The sequence below is a fragment of the Phyllostomus discolor genome, chromosome 2 (assembly GCF_004126475.2).
Source record: "Phyllostomus discolor isolate MPI-MPIP mPhyDis1 chromosome 2, mPhyDis1.pri.v3, whole genome shotgun sequence".
Taxonomy (NCBI): Eukaryota; Metazoa; Chordata; class Mammalia; order Chiroptera; family Phyllostomidae; genus Phyllostomus; species Phyllostomus discolor.
The window spans coordinates 100,585,899-100,603,943 of record NC_040904.2 but is presented as its reverse complement, the minus strand read 5'-3'; the positions used below and the strand labels follow the sequence as shown (position 1 = coordinate 100,603,943).

The 18,045-nt window shown below is 37.1% G+C and overlaps 1 protein-coding gene across 6 annotated transcripts in view; it reads right to left on the bottom strand.

The window, feature by feature from the left end:
• The window catches only part of STXBP5L (syntaxin binding protein 5 like), a 335,631-nt gene that overhangs the window by 24,361 nt on the left and 293,225 nt on the right, over positions 1-18,045 (bottom strand). For all 6 annotated transcript variants that reach the window (XM_028505036.2, XM_036018147.1, XM_028505038.2 and 3 more), the window contains 2 exons: positions 9,561-9,731; positions 7,012-7,251 (listed from right to left, as the gene is read on the bottom strand). In XM_028505036.2, coding sequence (XP_028360837.1) covers positions 7,012-7,251; positions 9,561-9,731 — 411 coding nt within the window. The remainder of the gene's footprint in view (positions 1-7,011; positions 7,252-9,560; positions 9,732-18,045) is intronic.

The window sequence follows — 18,045 nt, the reverse complement described above, 5'->3', positions numbered from 1 at the left end:
TTTTTGCTAACTTAAAAAAAAATGTAAGCAAGTCCAAATTACAATCTCTATTTTTCAGAATTATACTTCATCACAAAGTAAGCTTAAATTTAAGGGCTTCTATAAAATCCTAACAATTCAGTCTATAGTAAATAATTGACCACACAATTCATTAGGATTTCCCTCTTAAAGGAAGTCTTACAGGCTAGAAGTGTACCTGACTCTAGCTTTCCAAATAATCAACCTTCCCTACTACATACAACCTTCATTTAATCAACAAGTATTTACTGAGAACTAGCTGTATGTTCTAGCTCTGTTTTAGGCACAAGGTATTAACAGTGAATAAAAAAAGACAACCCCCCACCTTAATAGAACATACTTTCTATGATAGAGACAGACAATATATATGATAAACATATATGTGTATATATGAGATATTAAGATAATATATGAGATAATATATAATATGTATATATTATACATAAGCATATATATATTAAGTAGTAATAAGTACTAAAGAAAAAATAAAGCAGAAAAGGTATAGGAACTCTTGGGAAAGGATGTGATTAAATTTTAAATAGGGTAGAAGGCGTTATTGACTAAATGTTTATGTGTCTCCCTCCCCAAATTCATATATCAAAGGCTTAACTGCCAGTGTGGATGCATTTGGAGATGGGGCTTCTAAGGAAATAACTGAGGTTAAATGATGGCATAAGGGTAGGGACCTGATGTGATAGAATTAGTGTCCTTAAAAAAAGAGACACAAGAGAGCTCTCTTTTCCTCCCTGTGGGAACCCAGGTGAAAGGCCATATGAGCACAGTGAGAAGGAAGCCATCTGCAACTCTAGAACAGAGCTCTCCCCAGATACCAACAGTGCTGGCACATTGATTTGGGACTTCTAGTATCCACAAATGTGAGAAAATGCAATAAATTCTGTTGTTTAAGCACCTAGTTTGTGGTCTTGTGTTACAGGAGCCTGAGCGGACTAATACAGAAGAGAAGGCACCATACTGTGGGAATTAGGCAGCATGGGAAACCAGCACAAAATGCTGATATTCTGGCTACTGTGATTATCCTTCATCTTTGACATAAGAGTCTCATGTTTTCTATCAGCAGCAATGAAACTGGTAACCTAACTTTGTCTTGCAAGTAAAGTACAATCTAAAACATTTTATAGATCTTGACTGTCTAGAGCAGTGAAGGGCAGACTCATAGGAAATAAGAACAGAGATATAATATGGAGCCAGGCCACAAAGGTTCTTGTGGCACACAGTAAAGACTTAGATTTTTACTGAATTTGAGATGGCAACACTTTGAGAGTAGAGTGATATAACCTAATTTTCATTTAATGGGATCACTCTTCCTGCTGGGCATATCCTATGGGGAATCGGGGTTGGAAGAAGGGAGAGCAGTTAAGAGGTTAGCACGATAATCCAGGTGAGAAATGGAGAGAGGCTTGCTCCAACCAGTTTGGTAACAGGTGGTGAGAAATGATTAGAATCTGGGTAGATTATAAAGGTCAAACCAACAGAATTTGCTAATAACTTGGACTTAGAGTGGGAAAGAAACATAGTGATTAAGGGTGATCCTGTTTTTGACTTGAGAAATCAGAATAATGGAATTGCCATAAATAAATACTGTGGGAAAGACTATGGGAGAAAGAAAAGTATATAAGAAACTCAGTTGGATGTCAACTAACTGGATATTTATGTCAGGAATTTGGGGATAGGTCCATCTATAAATGGAAATATATGACCCATCAGATTATAAATGGCATTAAAAATCATGAGGCTGGCTAATTTTATCTAGGACAGGGTGTCAAACTCATTTTCACCAGGGTCCACATTAGCCTTATGGTTGCCCTCAAAGGGCCAAATGTAATTTTAAGACTGTATAAATGTAACTACTCCTTAACTAGGGGTAAGGAGCTTGGAGCTGCCGCTGGGTAGAAACAAGGTGTAGGCTGGATAAAACAAGGTGGGGGGCCGGATTTGGCCCATGGACCTTGTGTTTGCCACTTATGATCTAGGGCTTAAATATAAATAGAAAATAGAGCCCTGGCTGGCATGGTTCGGTGGATTGAGTGCTGGCCTGGGAATCAAAGGGTTGCTGGTTCAATTCCCAGTCAGGGCACATGCCTGGTTTGTGGGTTAGGTTCCCCAGTAGGAGGTGCATGAAAGGCAGTCACATATTGATGTTTTTCTCCTCTCTTTCCCCTCTCCTTTGTCTAAAAATAAATAAATAAAAATGTAAAAAAACCAAATATTCCTAAAAAGTTCAGATATCTATAAAAGGAACAAAAAAGTTTGACAACAAAAACAGAAAATAGAAAAGGTTCAAAGATTGTCTTTGGGCAATCTGGTATTTTAAGCTAGTGAACTGGGGAGGAAACAGCAAAGAGGACTAAGATAGAATGGCTGGAAATGCAGGAAGAAAACTAGGTAAATAAAGTGTTCTGGAGTCCAAGTGAAGTATTTAAAGGTAGGGACAATGCTTAATTGTATATTATGTTGTTGATATGCCAAGATACTACCTGAGAATTGACTACTGGATTTAGCAATATCTAAATCTCTAGGTTAGTGATAACCTAGAGATTTTTGTTGATTGGTATGGGAGAAATATGGATCACAATAAACTCAAAACACAATGGGAGAATAAGATTAGAAATAGTGGTTATAACAACCATTGCAAGGAATTTTGCATTGAAGATAAAGCAGTGATTAAAGATAAAAATGGGGCATTATAGGAGAATAGATTTTAGAGAGGGTTTTTCTCTTTTAATGCGGAAGTAACAGCATGTTTGTAAGCTGATCTAATAGATATACTTATTATATTATACAATTATGTATAATAATATAAATAATATAATTCTAAAAAGAAAAAATTGCTGGACTGATTTTCTTGAGTAGGTGAAGGAAGCAGAATCTAGTGTACATGAATAGAAGATGACCTAGTTAGGAGCTTACATAGTTTAGTCATAATAATAGGAAAGAATGTAGAGACCATGGACATATAGACAGGTTGGTAGATGTGGTGGTGGCAGCTGTTGAAATTCTTATCTGACTCTTAGTTTTCTCAGTGAAAGAGGACACATCATTATTAGCTGAGACTGAAAACAGCAGAGGAGGTACTGGAGAATTGAGGAGAGTAGAGAAAATTGCAATGGTTGTTCAAGAGGAGACAGAACGAGATCACTAAAGTATGACTTTAGCAACACAGGAGCCCACTTAAGGTTATTGATGATTTATTTCAAAATGAGGCTATTGGCATGGTTATATATTTTCTCCAGCCATAGTCAGCTACATAGGTATAGAAATAAAGTAGGTAGAATTAAATTTATCTTGATTAAGCTAAAATGCATACGCTGTTGCAGGGTGCAGCCAAGAGGGGGGACCCCCAAATGGGCATTTGAAATAGGGTCCAGAACTCAAGGTGTCTAGGAGATTTTAAGATGTCTTCACCCCTTCCCACACAGGTGTGAGTTGGGGGAAGGGACACACAGAGCAAGAACATGCAGGGCAGCTTTGCAGCTAATCCATGGCATGGTCATTTAACATACCTATAGCCTTTGGCTGGTCGCTTAGATATGCTAAATAGCTATGGCCATGCTCTGGGCCAGGGGGATGGAAAGAGACCCCCCAAGATGTGACTGGGGGGCAGTTTCCCCAAGTTATAGCACCTGCATGGGAGCTCCGAGAAGATTGGCTCCATGACATGGGGCCCACACCTGCCCAGACCCATGATGGCAACCAGAAAAGCTGGAAAGGACAGCAGATTGAGGGCAAGAGTGGGAGGAGTCGGAAATGGGGCTGCAGAGGAAGGTTGGCGCGGGGATTTAAACCCAGACACAGTAGCCATTGAGGGGAGAACCTCGCAGTTTTGGCTGAGTGGGGACTCCCATGGCCCTGGGGGAGAGAGGACCACGTGGCTGGAGTGGTGGAGAGAGGACCACATGTCTTTGCCAGAGTGGGGACCCCTGCAGCATTAGTAGGGGGAACCACCACACGGCTTTAGCAGAGATCCCAGCGACACAGCTGATGGTGCCAGGAACCCAGGGAGGTCTCCCAGCCAAGATGGATTACTGGGAAGAACTGGGGGCTGCCTGAGCCAAGAACTTCTATTTCCTTTCCTGAGATATGGCACCCCAGACTGGGAAAAAGGGGAAGGAAGGACTGTGTATGTTTGTGGGTGTTTTAAGGGACTTTAGGATTTTGATGAAGACATTAGGTCACTACTTTAAGTTTGTATAGCATTAAATAAACATTTCCTTTCCTTTTCACGAATCTTTGGCATTGAGAGACATCTTTCTTTTAGACAGTGGACATAACGGACCTGGGGGTTTCTTTCGGTAATAGTATATCGTCCCAGGCCTCCCTTGTTGTTCTGTAACAACACAATATTGTGACTTACTATATGTGTTTTGTCTTTATCACCTGTTCTGGCACAGAGCTCCTAAAACCCTTGGAATTTTCTGATGAGAGCAACACCACTGTCTTGTTATGTTAAAGAGGTGATCTTTGGCCCTCACATTAGGATGGGGTCTAATTGCCAGGGGAACCAACCACGTGTTTAGGAGTTGACTGAAGGAGAGGGACCAGAGATTGGGTTGTCATCAGTGGCTGAAGATTTAATTAATTATTCCTGGAATGAAGCCTACATAAAATTCCCAAAGGAGGGGTTTTGGAGAGCTTCCTGGTTGGTGAAAAGGTGAAAGTGCGGGCAGAGAGCATGAGAACTCTGTGTCCTTCCCAAATATTTTATCCTCTGCATCTCTTCTATCTGGGTGTTCATCTAGATCCTTTCACAATAAACTGGAAACAGTAAGTAAACAGGTTTTTTGAGTTCTGTGAGCCACTGTAGCAAATTAATCGAACCCAAGGAGGGGGTCATGGCCTCACATTGACAGCTGAAGCACAGGTAGTAACAACCTTGATTTGCAACTGGTCTCTGAAGGGGGTCTGGGGGACAGTCTTGTGGGACTGAGCCCCTAACCTGTGGGATCTGATGCCATCTCCAGTATCAGAATTGAGTTAAATTGTAGGGCACCCAGCAAGTGTTGCAGAGAATTTCTTTTTGTGGCAAAACAACAACAACAAAAAAACCCAAAAAACCTTCCATAGCTCTGGTGTTAACTAGTGTTGTCAGTGCAGCAGTGTGAAAATAAAAGGTAACAGTGCGACACATAGGAGAGACACAGAAAGAGGAAGAACTGGGTTTTTCCCTATACAAGAGGTAAGAACTGTAGGTTTTTTCACCCTAGTCTGTGAAGTTGCAGTAGTATGGTCAGCATCACCTGGGAGCTCATTAAAAATGCAAATCCTCAGATCCCAGCCCAGGACTATTTAATTGAATTAGAAACTTCTAGGGTAGCACCTAATAATCTGTGCTGTAACAAACCCTCCAAGTGACCCCGATTCAGACTACAGTGATTGCTGTCAGAATGGATAATGCTGAGGCTTTCCCACTTTAAAATCCAATGATTTAGTGCATTTCAAATTTCCATATCATTGATTAAAATTTGTTCTCAAGAGAACCAAGATAAATTTATGTGAAAAGATTCCTTAAAGAAGAAGTGGGGTTTTTTTCGTTAAGGGGTTTTTGATTACTGATTCAATCTCTTTATTAGATACAGGTCTGTTCAGAGTTTCTATTTCTTCACGATTCAGTTTTAGTAGGTTGTATGTTTCTAGGAATTTATTCATTTCTTCTAGGTTATCCAACAATGGCTTATCTTTCATTTCTGATTTTATTTGAGTCTTCTCTCATTTCCTCTAAGTCTAGCTAAAGCTTTGTCAATTTGGTTATCTTTTCAAAAAGCCAATTCTTAATTTCACTAAAAAGTAGGCTAAGGACTAAGAGAATTGTGCGTATTTTCTTAAAAATTAGAAATGTAGTGTAGGGTCAGTGGACATGGCCCTTCCACTTCCAATGACAGAGGGCTGGTCACATGGCCACTGTCCAGAAGGAATGAGTATTGTTTTGGGAGTGGGTTGTAACTCCCTCCTTATCTTCTTTTAGGAGTGACTTGTCCTGTGACTGCTTCCTGACCTTTTACACACTGAGGTAATGTAGTTTAGAGTCACATAGGACATGTGCTTCCTTTGTCTGGGACCCCCTCATAATGAGCCTCAGACTGGAGGAGGTGCCATCTCTATCACACCGACCAGCTGCCTTTGGTGCACTCCCCTGTTATGTGAGTAATAAATGGCATGTCCACATCAGCCAGTCCACGGGTGGTTTTTCTGGAATATCATGAACATGTAAGCAGCTCCCCAGTTTGGGTTTGGGGCTCTTCTGCTACATGTAATAAAAGATATTTTCTCATATGGTATTTGTCTTTCACTGCCTGGCTTATTTCACTTAGCATAATGCTATCCATATCTATCCATGCCTAATCAACAAAACAAAACAAAAAAGCAAGCAAAATATAACTAGAGTCATTAAAATAAAGAACAAACCGACAATAACCACAGGGGAAGTGGGAGGGGATAATTGAGGGGAGAGAGGGAAGGGTTTTCAGGAACATGTACATAGGACACATGGACAAAACCAAAGGGGGATAAAGATCAAGGTTGGGAAGTAGGGATGGCTGGGGTGGGAGGGAGGGTTGGGAAGAAAATGCAGACAACCGTACTTGAACAACAATTAAAAAAAGGTAAAAAAAAATTAAAATAAATAAATAAATAAAGTTCTGAAAAAATGAAAGTGGCCTTTCTCATTAAAAAAAAGATGAGAGTTAAAAAATATAATTTTTAAACTTTTGCATTCAGGTTTACTTTAGTGCTTTTCAGGAACTTATTTCCCAAGGCATTGTGTAGGTTGGCAGTTCCATAGTTTACTACCATAGAAATGGTTGTGCTATTTTACCCTAAAGGAAAGCTGCAACATGACAATGTTGAAATAGTATATGATTTATAAAGTTCTCTATTACACAGAATACTTATAATCTTTGCTGCAGATAAGTACAAATTCATGTTTTACAATACTTTAAATTTTAAAAAACCAATGAATGAGTAAGTAAAAACTCTTACCACTTGGCAATACCATGACTGGCTCTGTGAATCTTTGTTCATCTGCTGAAGGTAGGTTCAGGGAGATGATCAACACCATTCCCAGGCTAGTTCCGACAAACAAACAAGGGGAGATGGTAGAGTCATTTTTCCGAGCAAAGGACTCCATGAAGTATAGTGCTGTAATTGCTTCTTTAGAATCTTTGTCAATACTGGAGATGCTAGAGCTTCTAGAACGATTATAGGAATTTTCTCGGCTTTCTATGGAGATTAAAAAAAAAATGAAATGTTAGTGTATTTCCAGAAAAAGCAAAGTGAGGCTTGATACAAGAAAACCAAAATTATGAGGGACAAGCAGAATTGTGAGTCTTCGTTAACTGATCTGTAAGGCAGCTTATCCAGTTCACCAAGTATTTTGAAAATGAAGAGACTAAAGTCCAGAAGTGTCAACCTAAAACTTAAGCAGGCCTGGGACTAAAACTTGACTCTCCAGGTCACCATATTTTTCTCTCTACATTACCTCACAAATTTAGTTGAAATTCTCTAATCTGGAAAAAAAATTCGATAGTTCAAGTTACAAGAATTTCTGGTATCATTTTAATTATGCTTCCCTCTATCTTTCAACTGTTAGAGGTACAGTATCCCTAATCTTGGCAATTTCTACTTACTGACAACATTGTGGTTACGAATGTCAAGTCATAAATGTTCTATGGCAAATACATTCCTCTAATGCAGTTTTTGGTTTTGCTGAATCTGGAGTAATTACAGTTGTAAAAATTGAACTGTTTACCAAGGCCAAAGAGCAAACGTTATCTTCCTGAAGCAGTTTCAAGCTGCCTACCTTGAGTCCAAATTCAGTCCTAACTGCATAGGGCCAAATACGGAGCTGTAGACAATGCCATCCCTTTGATAGTGGTAATCTTTCTGAGAGGGCTTCAGATCACTTAAAGGAAATGGGAAGGTTTCAGGTTCTCCTGCTCATCAACACTTACACAATATACTCCCTCCAACAAGCATAAATTGAGCACCTCATTTAAATGGTATTAGGAAGGTTGTACTCTTCTGAGAAACTCCAAGTACATGTTTCTCATATTCTTCTTTCTACTGCCTTCACTCTCCTTTCTTCCTTTATAGGTATAAGTGTGACACATTTTAATTAAAAAAGACTAAATATAAATTCCTCAGACTACCTTTTTTCTAGAAAACAAAATATAGTATTTCTAATTTCCTCCTTCTATCCCTGAGCAAGTTACAGACATAATTGTTTGTAATAGAATTTAGATAAGAGAATAAGCTTGGATATAATCTATATATTTTATAGATTTAGAGAGAGATACATAGAGTTAAGTAATTTTTCCAGAACACAGCACAAGTTAGAGGCAGCAATATCTAAAACGCTAAATTCTTAACTCTCAATCCAGCAATTGAATGCTGCTTCTTTTATGACCTTTATATTTTGATTCTGTTATAACATTCCTAGCTAATATGTTCCCCTAATTTTTCCATTCATGGTTCATCAACATTCAAGGTTGCTACTCAAGGTACCGGTGATAGAAAACATTGTCTCCATTATCCCTGGACAAGATTTAGTATGGCATACTAATAAATAAAAAATAAAACCTAAACATTTATTTAAAAATTTGAAGAGTAATATAGATCATTGCTATCAAATTTTTTGGTAAATGAGGTGATACATGGAATTATTTTATAGCACAGCAAATAGTTCTAAGATTAATTTTTCCTATCTCTGTCTACAAAGTTCTTTGTTAGAAAGACAGTAGCAGCAAAGTTACAAGATTCCTTCCTTTTTTTTTTCCCTCTCTAAAAATTTCTGGCCTTCTGGCTCTTATAATTTAATTCCTGCCCCCACAATCATTCCATAAGTAAGCAAATAATCCGTTTTTTAAACATATGAATGAGACTGTAAGCTTTAGAATTCAATATCTTGCCTTTTTTAAAAGAGATTTTATTTATTTATTTTTGGTGAGAGGCAAAGGAAGGGAGAAAGACAGGGAGAGAAACATTGATCAGTTGCCTCTTGCGTGCCCCTAACTAGGGACCTAGCCCCCTGACTGGGAATCAAATTGGTGACCTCTCGGTTCTCAGGCTGATGCTCAATCCACTGAGCCACATCAACCAGGGCTAATATTTTGCCTTTTCTTGGGGGGAGTCACATGCATTTGATAGTTGAGAAATTAAGGTTGCCAGACATTGAACATCTATTTACAGATAGAGACACTAAGAGGCTTACCAATGAGATGTGAAGAAACTATCAATTATTTGAGAGTGTAGACCACAGATTAAGTCATAGGTCTCCCTTTGTACAGAGAAGGTGGGAACCTACCAATAAGCAGAGTCATCTGGTATTAGAAGTGAAGAAGGAGGTAGAGTGTGAATGGATTTGCAGTTATAGCCACAGTCTGGCCAGGCTCTCAGTAACTCATTGTGCTAGAGTTGACTAGTCTTTTATATCTTTTATATATGACCTGCATCCCTTGTCCTTCAGCTTCCATTACCATGGTATGCCAAATTTTAATTATTATCCTCAAAAATTTGTATGTTTAACCAACCTTCTATTGTAACTGGTAAAGAAATCTCCATGCAAGCAGCTGACTGTGCTTTTCGAAATGGTGGTCTCCCAGGCCCCCAGCGATTCACTTTTGAAATATCAGCACTAGAAAGACGCTTTCCAGAACTGCAACTATGAGAAGTTGGACTTGTGCAGTGTCCATTTACATGATCTGTACCAAGAAAAAGAAGGCAGCATAAGTATCATAATTAAATCTTAATATTAAAAAATCTAAGTGTATAGATTAATAAATGAAGAGGAGTGAGAATTCTTTATGTTCAAACTATATAAACATGGCTAAGTCCTTACTATCTTAAAATTTAGTCACAATTTCAGTAGTTAGCCAAAAATTTTAGTTATTAAATATAAAATTATTTTTAAAATTTGACTAGTTAATATAGTTTAATATTCTATATCTTCACTATGTATTCTACCATTTAATGGCAATACAACTTATTATAGTACTAAACTTCCTTTTGATTACTTTAAATAAAACACCTATTTATGTAAGTTTTAGAAGTAGTTCAGGTGCTTGTAGATTAAATTATAGGATGGAAGCATTTTACTGTGTGCAGTTGAGAATGGTACTTGAGAATATTCACTCAAGGTCAATCCAAGATGATGGAAGAGTCAGTGGAAGTTACACTAACCTTTTCCAAGGACCAATCTGGAATTACAACTAAACTGTAGAGAAATCATCCTGAATAACCAACTGAATGCTAGCTGGAAAGAAGCCTTATAACCAAAATCAGACAGAAGAAACCATTTCACCACAATGTGACTGGTAGGGAGTGCAGAGGAGGCATGAGAAAGCAGGCTGGGCTCCCACAGGTAGCACCTGAAGTTCTGGAAAGATATTTAGTGGCTTGGGGGTTCTCCCTGAGAAGTGTGGGGTGTAAATCACAAACTGCTCCTCACCAATAGCACCAGAGCCAGAGATAAACCCAGATAACATCCAGCTGTGAAAAGCAGCAGGATTTCTATTTGCAAGGGAGAGATGGCTGGAGATGCAGAGAGCCTCTGATGGACTAACACAATTTCATTCACAAAATGAAACAAAATTTCATTTGCAGCCACTTACCCTGGGCTCAGGCAGAGGGAGGGCAGAGTGGACTAGAGACACTTGAGGAGATTCTGGGGCTGGTGGTTCTGGGGAAATAACTGAAGGATCAGCTACCAGGATCCCTATGCTGAGTCATTCCTCATACTGCAGGAGCCATCTTTTCTCAGGCACAGCACTCCTCTCGAAGTGGTATTGCTTCAGGCTTGAGGGGAAGCAACAGCCCTACCTACAGGAATTACTCTGCCCTACCCTGTGTCGCTTAAGCTGGACTGATAATTACGGCTTGATAACTAAAGAGTTTAACTTCTAAGGTAAAAAATATAAAGAAGAAGCTAAAAAGGGAAGACAAAGAAACAGACCCCAAATGAAAAAACAAGATAATTCTCCAGAGGAACAAGATGAAATGGGGGCAAGCAATTTATCAGAGAGTTTAGAATAAACTCTCAAGGCCCCTATAAACGCTGCCTCCAAGAGTACCATCTCAGATCAAAAGATATACACAAGCTAAAAGTAAAGGGTTAGAAAAAGTTATTTCATGCAAATGGAAAAGAAAAAAATGTGGTAGCAGTACTTATGTCCAACAAAGTTCTTTAAAACAAGGCTACAATAAGAGACAAAGAAGTACACTACATAATGATAAAGGGAACAGTCCAACAAAAGGCTATACCCTAGTAAACATTCACACACCCCACATAGGAGCACCTAAATATGTAAAGCAAATCTTGATGGGCATAAAGGGAGAGATCAACAGAATTGTAGTCATAGTTGGGGATTTTAATACCCTATTACTTCAATGGATAGATCTTCCAGGCAGAATCAACAAGGAGACAGCAATCTTCAATAACACTCTAGATCAAATGGATATAATTGATATCTTCAGAGCATTTCAGCCCAAAGCAGCACAATATACATACTTTTCAAGTACACATGGAATGTTTCCTAGGATAGACCACCTTGTAGGACACAAAACAAGTCTCAATAAATTTAAGACACTTAAAATCGTATCAAGCATCTTCTTTAACCACAATGCTATGAAACTAGAAATCAATCACAAGAACACTGAAAAACATGCAAAGACATGGAAGCTAAGTAACATGTTATTAAATAATGAATGGGCAACAAGATCAAGGAAGAAATCAAAAGATACCTTGAAACAAATGAAAATGAGGATACAACAATCCAAAATCTATAGGATGCTGATAAAGCAATTCTAAGAGGGATATTCATCGCATTACAAGCCTATCTCAAAAACAACAACAACAACAAGAAAAACCTCAAGTAAACAATCTAACTACACATTTAAAACAACTTTAAAAAGAACAACAAAGCCCAAAGTGAGTATAAGGAAGGAAATAATAAGCTTCAGAGCAGAAATAAATGAAATAGAGTCTAAAAAATGATACAAAAGATCAATGAATCCAAGAGCTGTTTTTTTAAAAGATAAAGAAGATTGACAAACCATTAATCAAATTGATCAAGAAAGAAAGAGAAAGGACCCATATAATTAAAATCAGAAGTGAAGGAGGAGAAATAACAACTGACACCAAAGAAACACAAAGTATTGTAAGTAAATATTATGAACAATCATATGCCAAGAAACTAGACAGCCTGGAGGAAATGGATCAATTCCTAAACATAAAATCTTCCAAAAATAAATTAGGAAGAATTAAGGAATCTGAGTAGTCAGATTATACCTAATAAAATTGAAGCAATAATAATAAAAAATAAAAACTCCCAACAAACAAATGCCCTGAACCATATGGCTTCACAAGTGAATTTATCAATTATTCTAAGAATATCTAATACCTCTCCTTAAACTACTTCATAGAATTCAAGAGGAAAGAAGGCTCCCAAACTCATTTTATGAGGCCAGCATCATCCTAATTAAAAAACCAGATAAAGACACTGAAAGAAAAGAAAATTATAGGCCAATATCCCTGATGAACATAGAGAGTAAAATCCTCAACAAAATATTAGCAAACTGAATGCAGCAGTGCACGCAAAAGATCATTCCCTATGATCAAATGGGATTTATTCTGGTAATCACAAAAACTAAAAGGAGAATAAAACCCACATGATTCACCACAAAACTAAAAGGAGGGTAAAAACTACTTGATCAATAGATGCAGAAAAAGCTTTTGATAAAATCTGGCACATATTAGGATCAAACACTCAGCAAAGTGGGAATAGAAAGAATATACCTAAACATAATAAAGGCCATATATGACAAACCCACTGACAGCATCATACTCAATGGGCAAAAACTACAGGCATTCCCCTTAAGATCAAGAACAAGACAGTGATGTCAGCTACCACCTCTCTTATTCAATATAGTACTGGAAATTCTAGTCACAGCAATCAGACAAGAAGAAGAAATAAAAGGCATTCAAAGTGGAAAGGAAGAAGTAGAACTGTCTTTACTTGCAGATGACATGATACTATACATAGAGAACACCAAACATTAGACCAGAAACTAGTAGAACTGATAAGTGAATTCAGCAAAGTAGCAAGATACAAAATAAATATTCAGAAAACAGATGGTTTATATGCAAATAATGAACTAACAGAAAGGGATATTAAGAAAACAATCCCATTCAAAATTGCTCCAAAAAGAATAAAATACCCGAGAATAAACCTAACCAAGGATGTAAAAGATATGGACTCAGAAAATTATAGGAAACTGAAGAAGATACAAGTAAATGAAGCACATACTGTGCTCATAGATAGGAAGAATTAACATCATTAAAATGTCCATACTACCCAAAGTAATCTATAGATTCAATGCAATTCCTATCAATATTCCAGTGACATATTTCACAGAAGTAGATCAAATATTTCAAAAAATTATATGGAACTACAAAAGGTTCCACACAGCAATACTGATACTGAGAAAGAAGAACAAAGTTGGAGGAATCATGCTATCTAATATCAAACTATACTTCAAGGCCATAGTAATCCAAACAGCTTGGTACTGGCATAGAAACAGACATTAGCTCTATGGAACAAAAGACAGTATTCTGAAATAAACCCACACCTTTATAGTAAATTAATATTCAACAGAGTAAGCAAGCTCATTCAATAGGCTAATGATAATTTATTCAATAAATGGTGTTGGGAAAATTGGACAGATATATGCAGAAAAATGAAACTAGACCACCTCTTACACCACACACAAGTTAAATTCAAAGTGGATCATAGACTTAAATGTTAGATCCAAAACCATAAAAATAGTAGAAGAAAACATAGGCAGCAAAATCTTGGATATTGCTCATAAAAGTTTTTTTTATCAAATATATCTCCCCAGGCAAGGGCAACAAAAGAAAAAATAGGGAACAACAGTAGAGTAGATGAAACTGAGAGTCAAATCAATGATTTGGAACATACAGAAGCAAAAAACAACCAATCAGAACAACAAGAAGAAAAAAAGATCCAAAAAAAACAAAGATAGTATAAGCAGCCTGTGGTACAACTTTAAGCAATACAACATTTGCCTCATTGGAGTACCAGAAGCACAAGAGAAAGAGCAAGAAATTGGAAATCTATCTGAAAAAATAATGAAAGAAAACTTCCCTACTTTGATCAAGGAAATAGACATGCAAGTCCAGGAAGCACAGAAAGTTCCAAACAAGACGGATGCAAAGAGGCCCACCCCCAAACACATCACAATTTAATGCCAAAGGTTAAAGATAAAGAGGTAGGATTATGGGTGTGGGAGAATGGGTGAGAGGTGAGGGGCTTAAGAAGTACAAGTAGGTAGTTACAGAATAGCTGTGGGGATGTACAGTATAGGAAAGGGAGTAGCCAAAGAATTTACATGCATAACCTGTGGACATGAACAAGAGTGGGGGATTGCCTGAGGGAATGGGGAGTGCTGAGTGGAGGGGGGCAAAGGGAGAAAACCAGGATAATTATAATAGCACAATCAATCAAATATAATTTTTAAAAAGGGGTATTCTCAGAATCTAAACATAAGTGCTCTATCTTGCTGTATTTTTATAGGTATATGGTACACTAATGCCATGGGATAAAGCTGAATACTCCAAGGTCTTGAAAATTTTTTATTTATTATATTAAGGAATATAGTTCTTGCCATTTCCAAAACTTCCATTTCAAAAGAACCAAGTGATTAAACATCATTGGTAGATCTCAACTGAGAGCAGGTGATTTACTGAAGTGACATTCTCAATTTGTATATCTTGTGAGCCAAAAATAATTGGAAAATATCTCCCACCTTAATCAAATGAGACTCTAATGGGATATAAAATAAACATTTTTGCTTACAACAAATAAACAAATGAGACTTCATCAAACTAAAAAGGTTTTGCACAGCAAAGGAAAAAACATCAACAAAACAAAGACAACCCACAGAATGGGAGAACATATTCACTGATACATCTGATAGGGGGTTAATATACAAAATTTATAAAGTACTTACAAAACTCAATACCAAAAAAAACAAACAACCCAATTAGAAAATGGACAAAGGACCTGAATGGACACTTCTTTAAAGGGGACATACAGATGACCAATAGACATGTGAAAAGATACTCAATATTACCAATCATCAGAGAAATGCAAATAAAAACCACAATGAGATAGCATCTCACACCTGTCAGAATGGCCATCATCAATAAACCAACAGCTAAGAAGTGCTGATGAGGATGTGGAAAAAGGGGAAACTTTTTGCACTGTTGGTGGGAATTCAGACAGGTTCAGCCACTGTGGAAAGTAGTGTGAAGATATGTCAAAAATTTAAAAATGGACATGCCTTCTGACCCAGCAATCCTTCTTCTGGAAATACACCTGAAGGAACCCATAACACTAATTCAAAAGAAAATAAGCATCCCTATGTTTATTACAGCATTATTTACAATCACCAAAATATGGATGCAGCCCAGTGTCCATTAATAGATGAGCAGATAAAACAACTGTGGGATATTTACACAATGGAATTCTGCTTGGCCAAAGAAGAAAATTTTACCCTTTGCCACAGAATGGATAGACCTGGAGAACATTATGCTAAGTGAAATAAGCCAGTCAGAGAAAGACAAATACCACATGATTTCACTCATATGTGGAATCTAATGAACAAACTGAGCTAAAAAGCAAAACAGTGACAGACTCATAGATGGAGAGCAGACAGCAGCTAGTGGCAGGATTGAGTAAAAAGAAGGACTCATAGATATGGAGAACAATGTGGTGATTGCTGGGGGTAGGGAAGTTAAGGGGTCTCAATGGTAATGGAAAAAAATATAATAATAATTAAATTAGAAAAGAAAACCCAGAATGTTCATTCTAGAGCTAGACTCCCTGGGCTTAAATACAAATTCTACTAGTTTTACAAATTATTGAAGTGTTTATGCTTTATTTTCCTTTTCTGTAAATTGGGAATATTATTATTTACCTCATTGAGTTTTTGTGATAATAGATGTCACATGCAGGAATACTTTCTGGTATGTGGTAAACTCTTAACAAAAATTATTATTGTCATTGTTGTTTTAGAGTATTAAAGTTACCCATTTCTAAGATAAACAATATTGTTTATTTAGAACATGCGAATTTAGCTCTGTTTTGGTATAATTTAAAAACCTGGAAATACATGTACAAAAATGCCTCATTTTTCTTGATGCTAAACATGAATATTTAAACTATTATCTCACAGTTCTGTAATATTCAGAATGCATTTAAATGTTCTTGTTTGGTCATTCAGAGCCATTGAACTCTACAGGGAGTTCATGTTTAATATCCATGTTGGACATGGGTCACTGGCACTCAGTGTCCACTCCATTACAGCCTTTCTATATTGTACTTTGATAAGATCATACATTTCCTAGATTCCCTTGCAGCTCTTACAAAGATGAAAATCAGGTTTCATTATTTAAATTCACTGGTGCATTATACTATTTTTTTAAAATGAGAGTTAACATGTATTGAATATTTTAAATGCTGGGCATTTTATACACATTATTCATTTAATCTTTACAACAACTCTGCAAGGTATATGCTTTATTATTTTGACTTTGGAGATGAGGAAACTAAAACTCGGGGAAAAATGACTCAGAAAATTATCCAAATTACATAAGAAGCATTCATGGGGGCAGGATTCTAATCATGATTTTCTCATTGTCTTTTGCTTAAAAACTGGGATACAGGCTCACATGAACTATTTGGTAGGGTTTAGGAGTGTAATGCATATTGAGATCCAAACCATTTAGGGCCAGTCATCTTCCATACTAACACATATCTCAGAAATCCCAGATTTCCCAGTTGGAAAGGCAGAAATATCCCAGTAAGAGTTAACCACGAGGAGGCTGAAGTTGGGAGCTCTACCCCTCCTTCAGTATCACGTTTAGTCTGATAACTAGCAAGCACTCTGAGGGCAAGAGCTGGCACTAACAAGGACTTAGAATGAATTAGAGAACGACAACTACTTTGTGGATACAAATTGCAAAAATAAGCCCTGCTCTGGGTACATAAGTTAAGAGAAGTCGCCCCCTCCTCAGATGCGATGCTTTGTTCTGTGCTCACTGCTTGTCCTGAGGAATGTGAAGACTCACAATCTTCTTAGCCAGGTACAAGAGTATATGGTAAAGCCCTGGGAACAGTTAAATTTGTTTACTTGGCTAGAACCCCTTGCACTTGCTAAGCCAAAGCTGCTGCCTAGCTATTACCATCTCCTGGTGGGTGTCTCATGTAAATATGCATTTCAGCCCATAACGGGAAAAATCATTAGATTCTCAACATGCTAGTCTCCCTGCCACCACGACACCCCAGCCTGAGCCCATAATGTAGAGAACACATTTTCCTCAGGTTCTCAGGTTTGACTTCCAAGGTCTAGCTTACATTACCATATATAGGCAGCCCAGGATTTTGGTCTTATATTTCTGTTTTCAATAGGGCTGATTAACTTAAAGGACTTACTTTTGCACTTAAATTTTTAAAATATTTTTTACAATGCTAAATATCCAAGATAGATATGAGTTGATACAAAGCATTTATAAAAAAAAATTTGTTCATAGCCCTGACACAGTCATTCTGGAGGTTTATGATAAACAAATAATGCTAAGTATAAAAGAAATACAAAACTACTATAATTAAATTTTCACTGTAGTTTTAGTTCTTATAGATAAAAGTTACATACCAGCTATCATTTAAAGTTGAACATAAAATTTTAGGTAAATTGTGGTAATAATCACATAACAGTATGATAACCTTTAAAAATGTCTCTGAAATGCTAAATAAATTGAAACATAAAATATCTATGACGTGTTCGGTTAGATTTTGTTCCATAAAAAACCACTACAAATGTAACTGATGCAAGTAACAGTCATTTGATTATGTTCACAGATTCCGTGGGCCATGATTTAAGTAGGCTAAGGCAAGGTGGGAATATTATATCTGTGATGTCTGAGGCCTTAGTTGA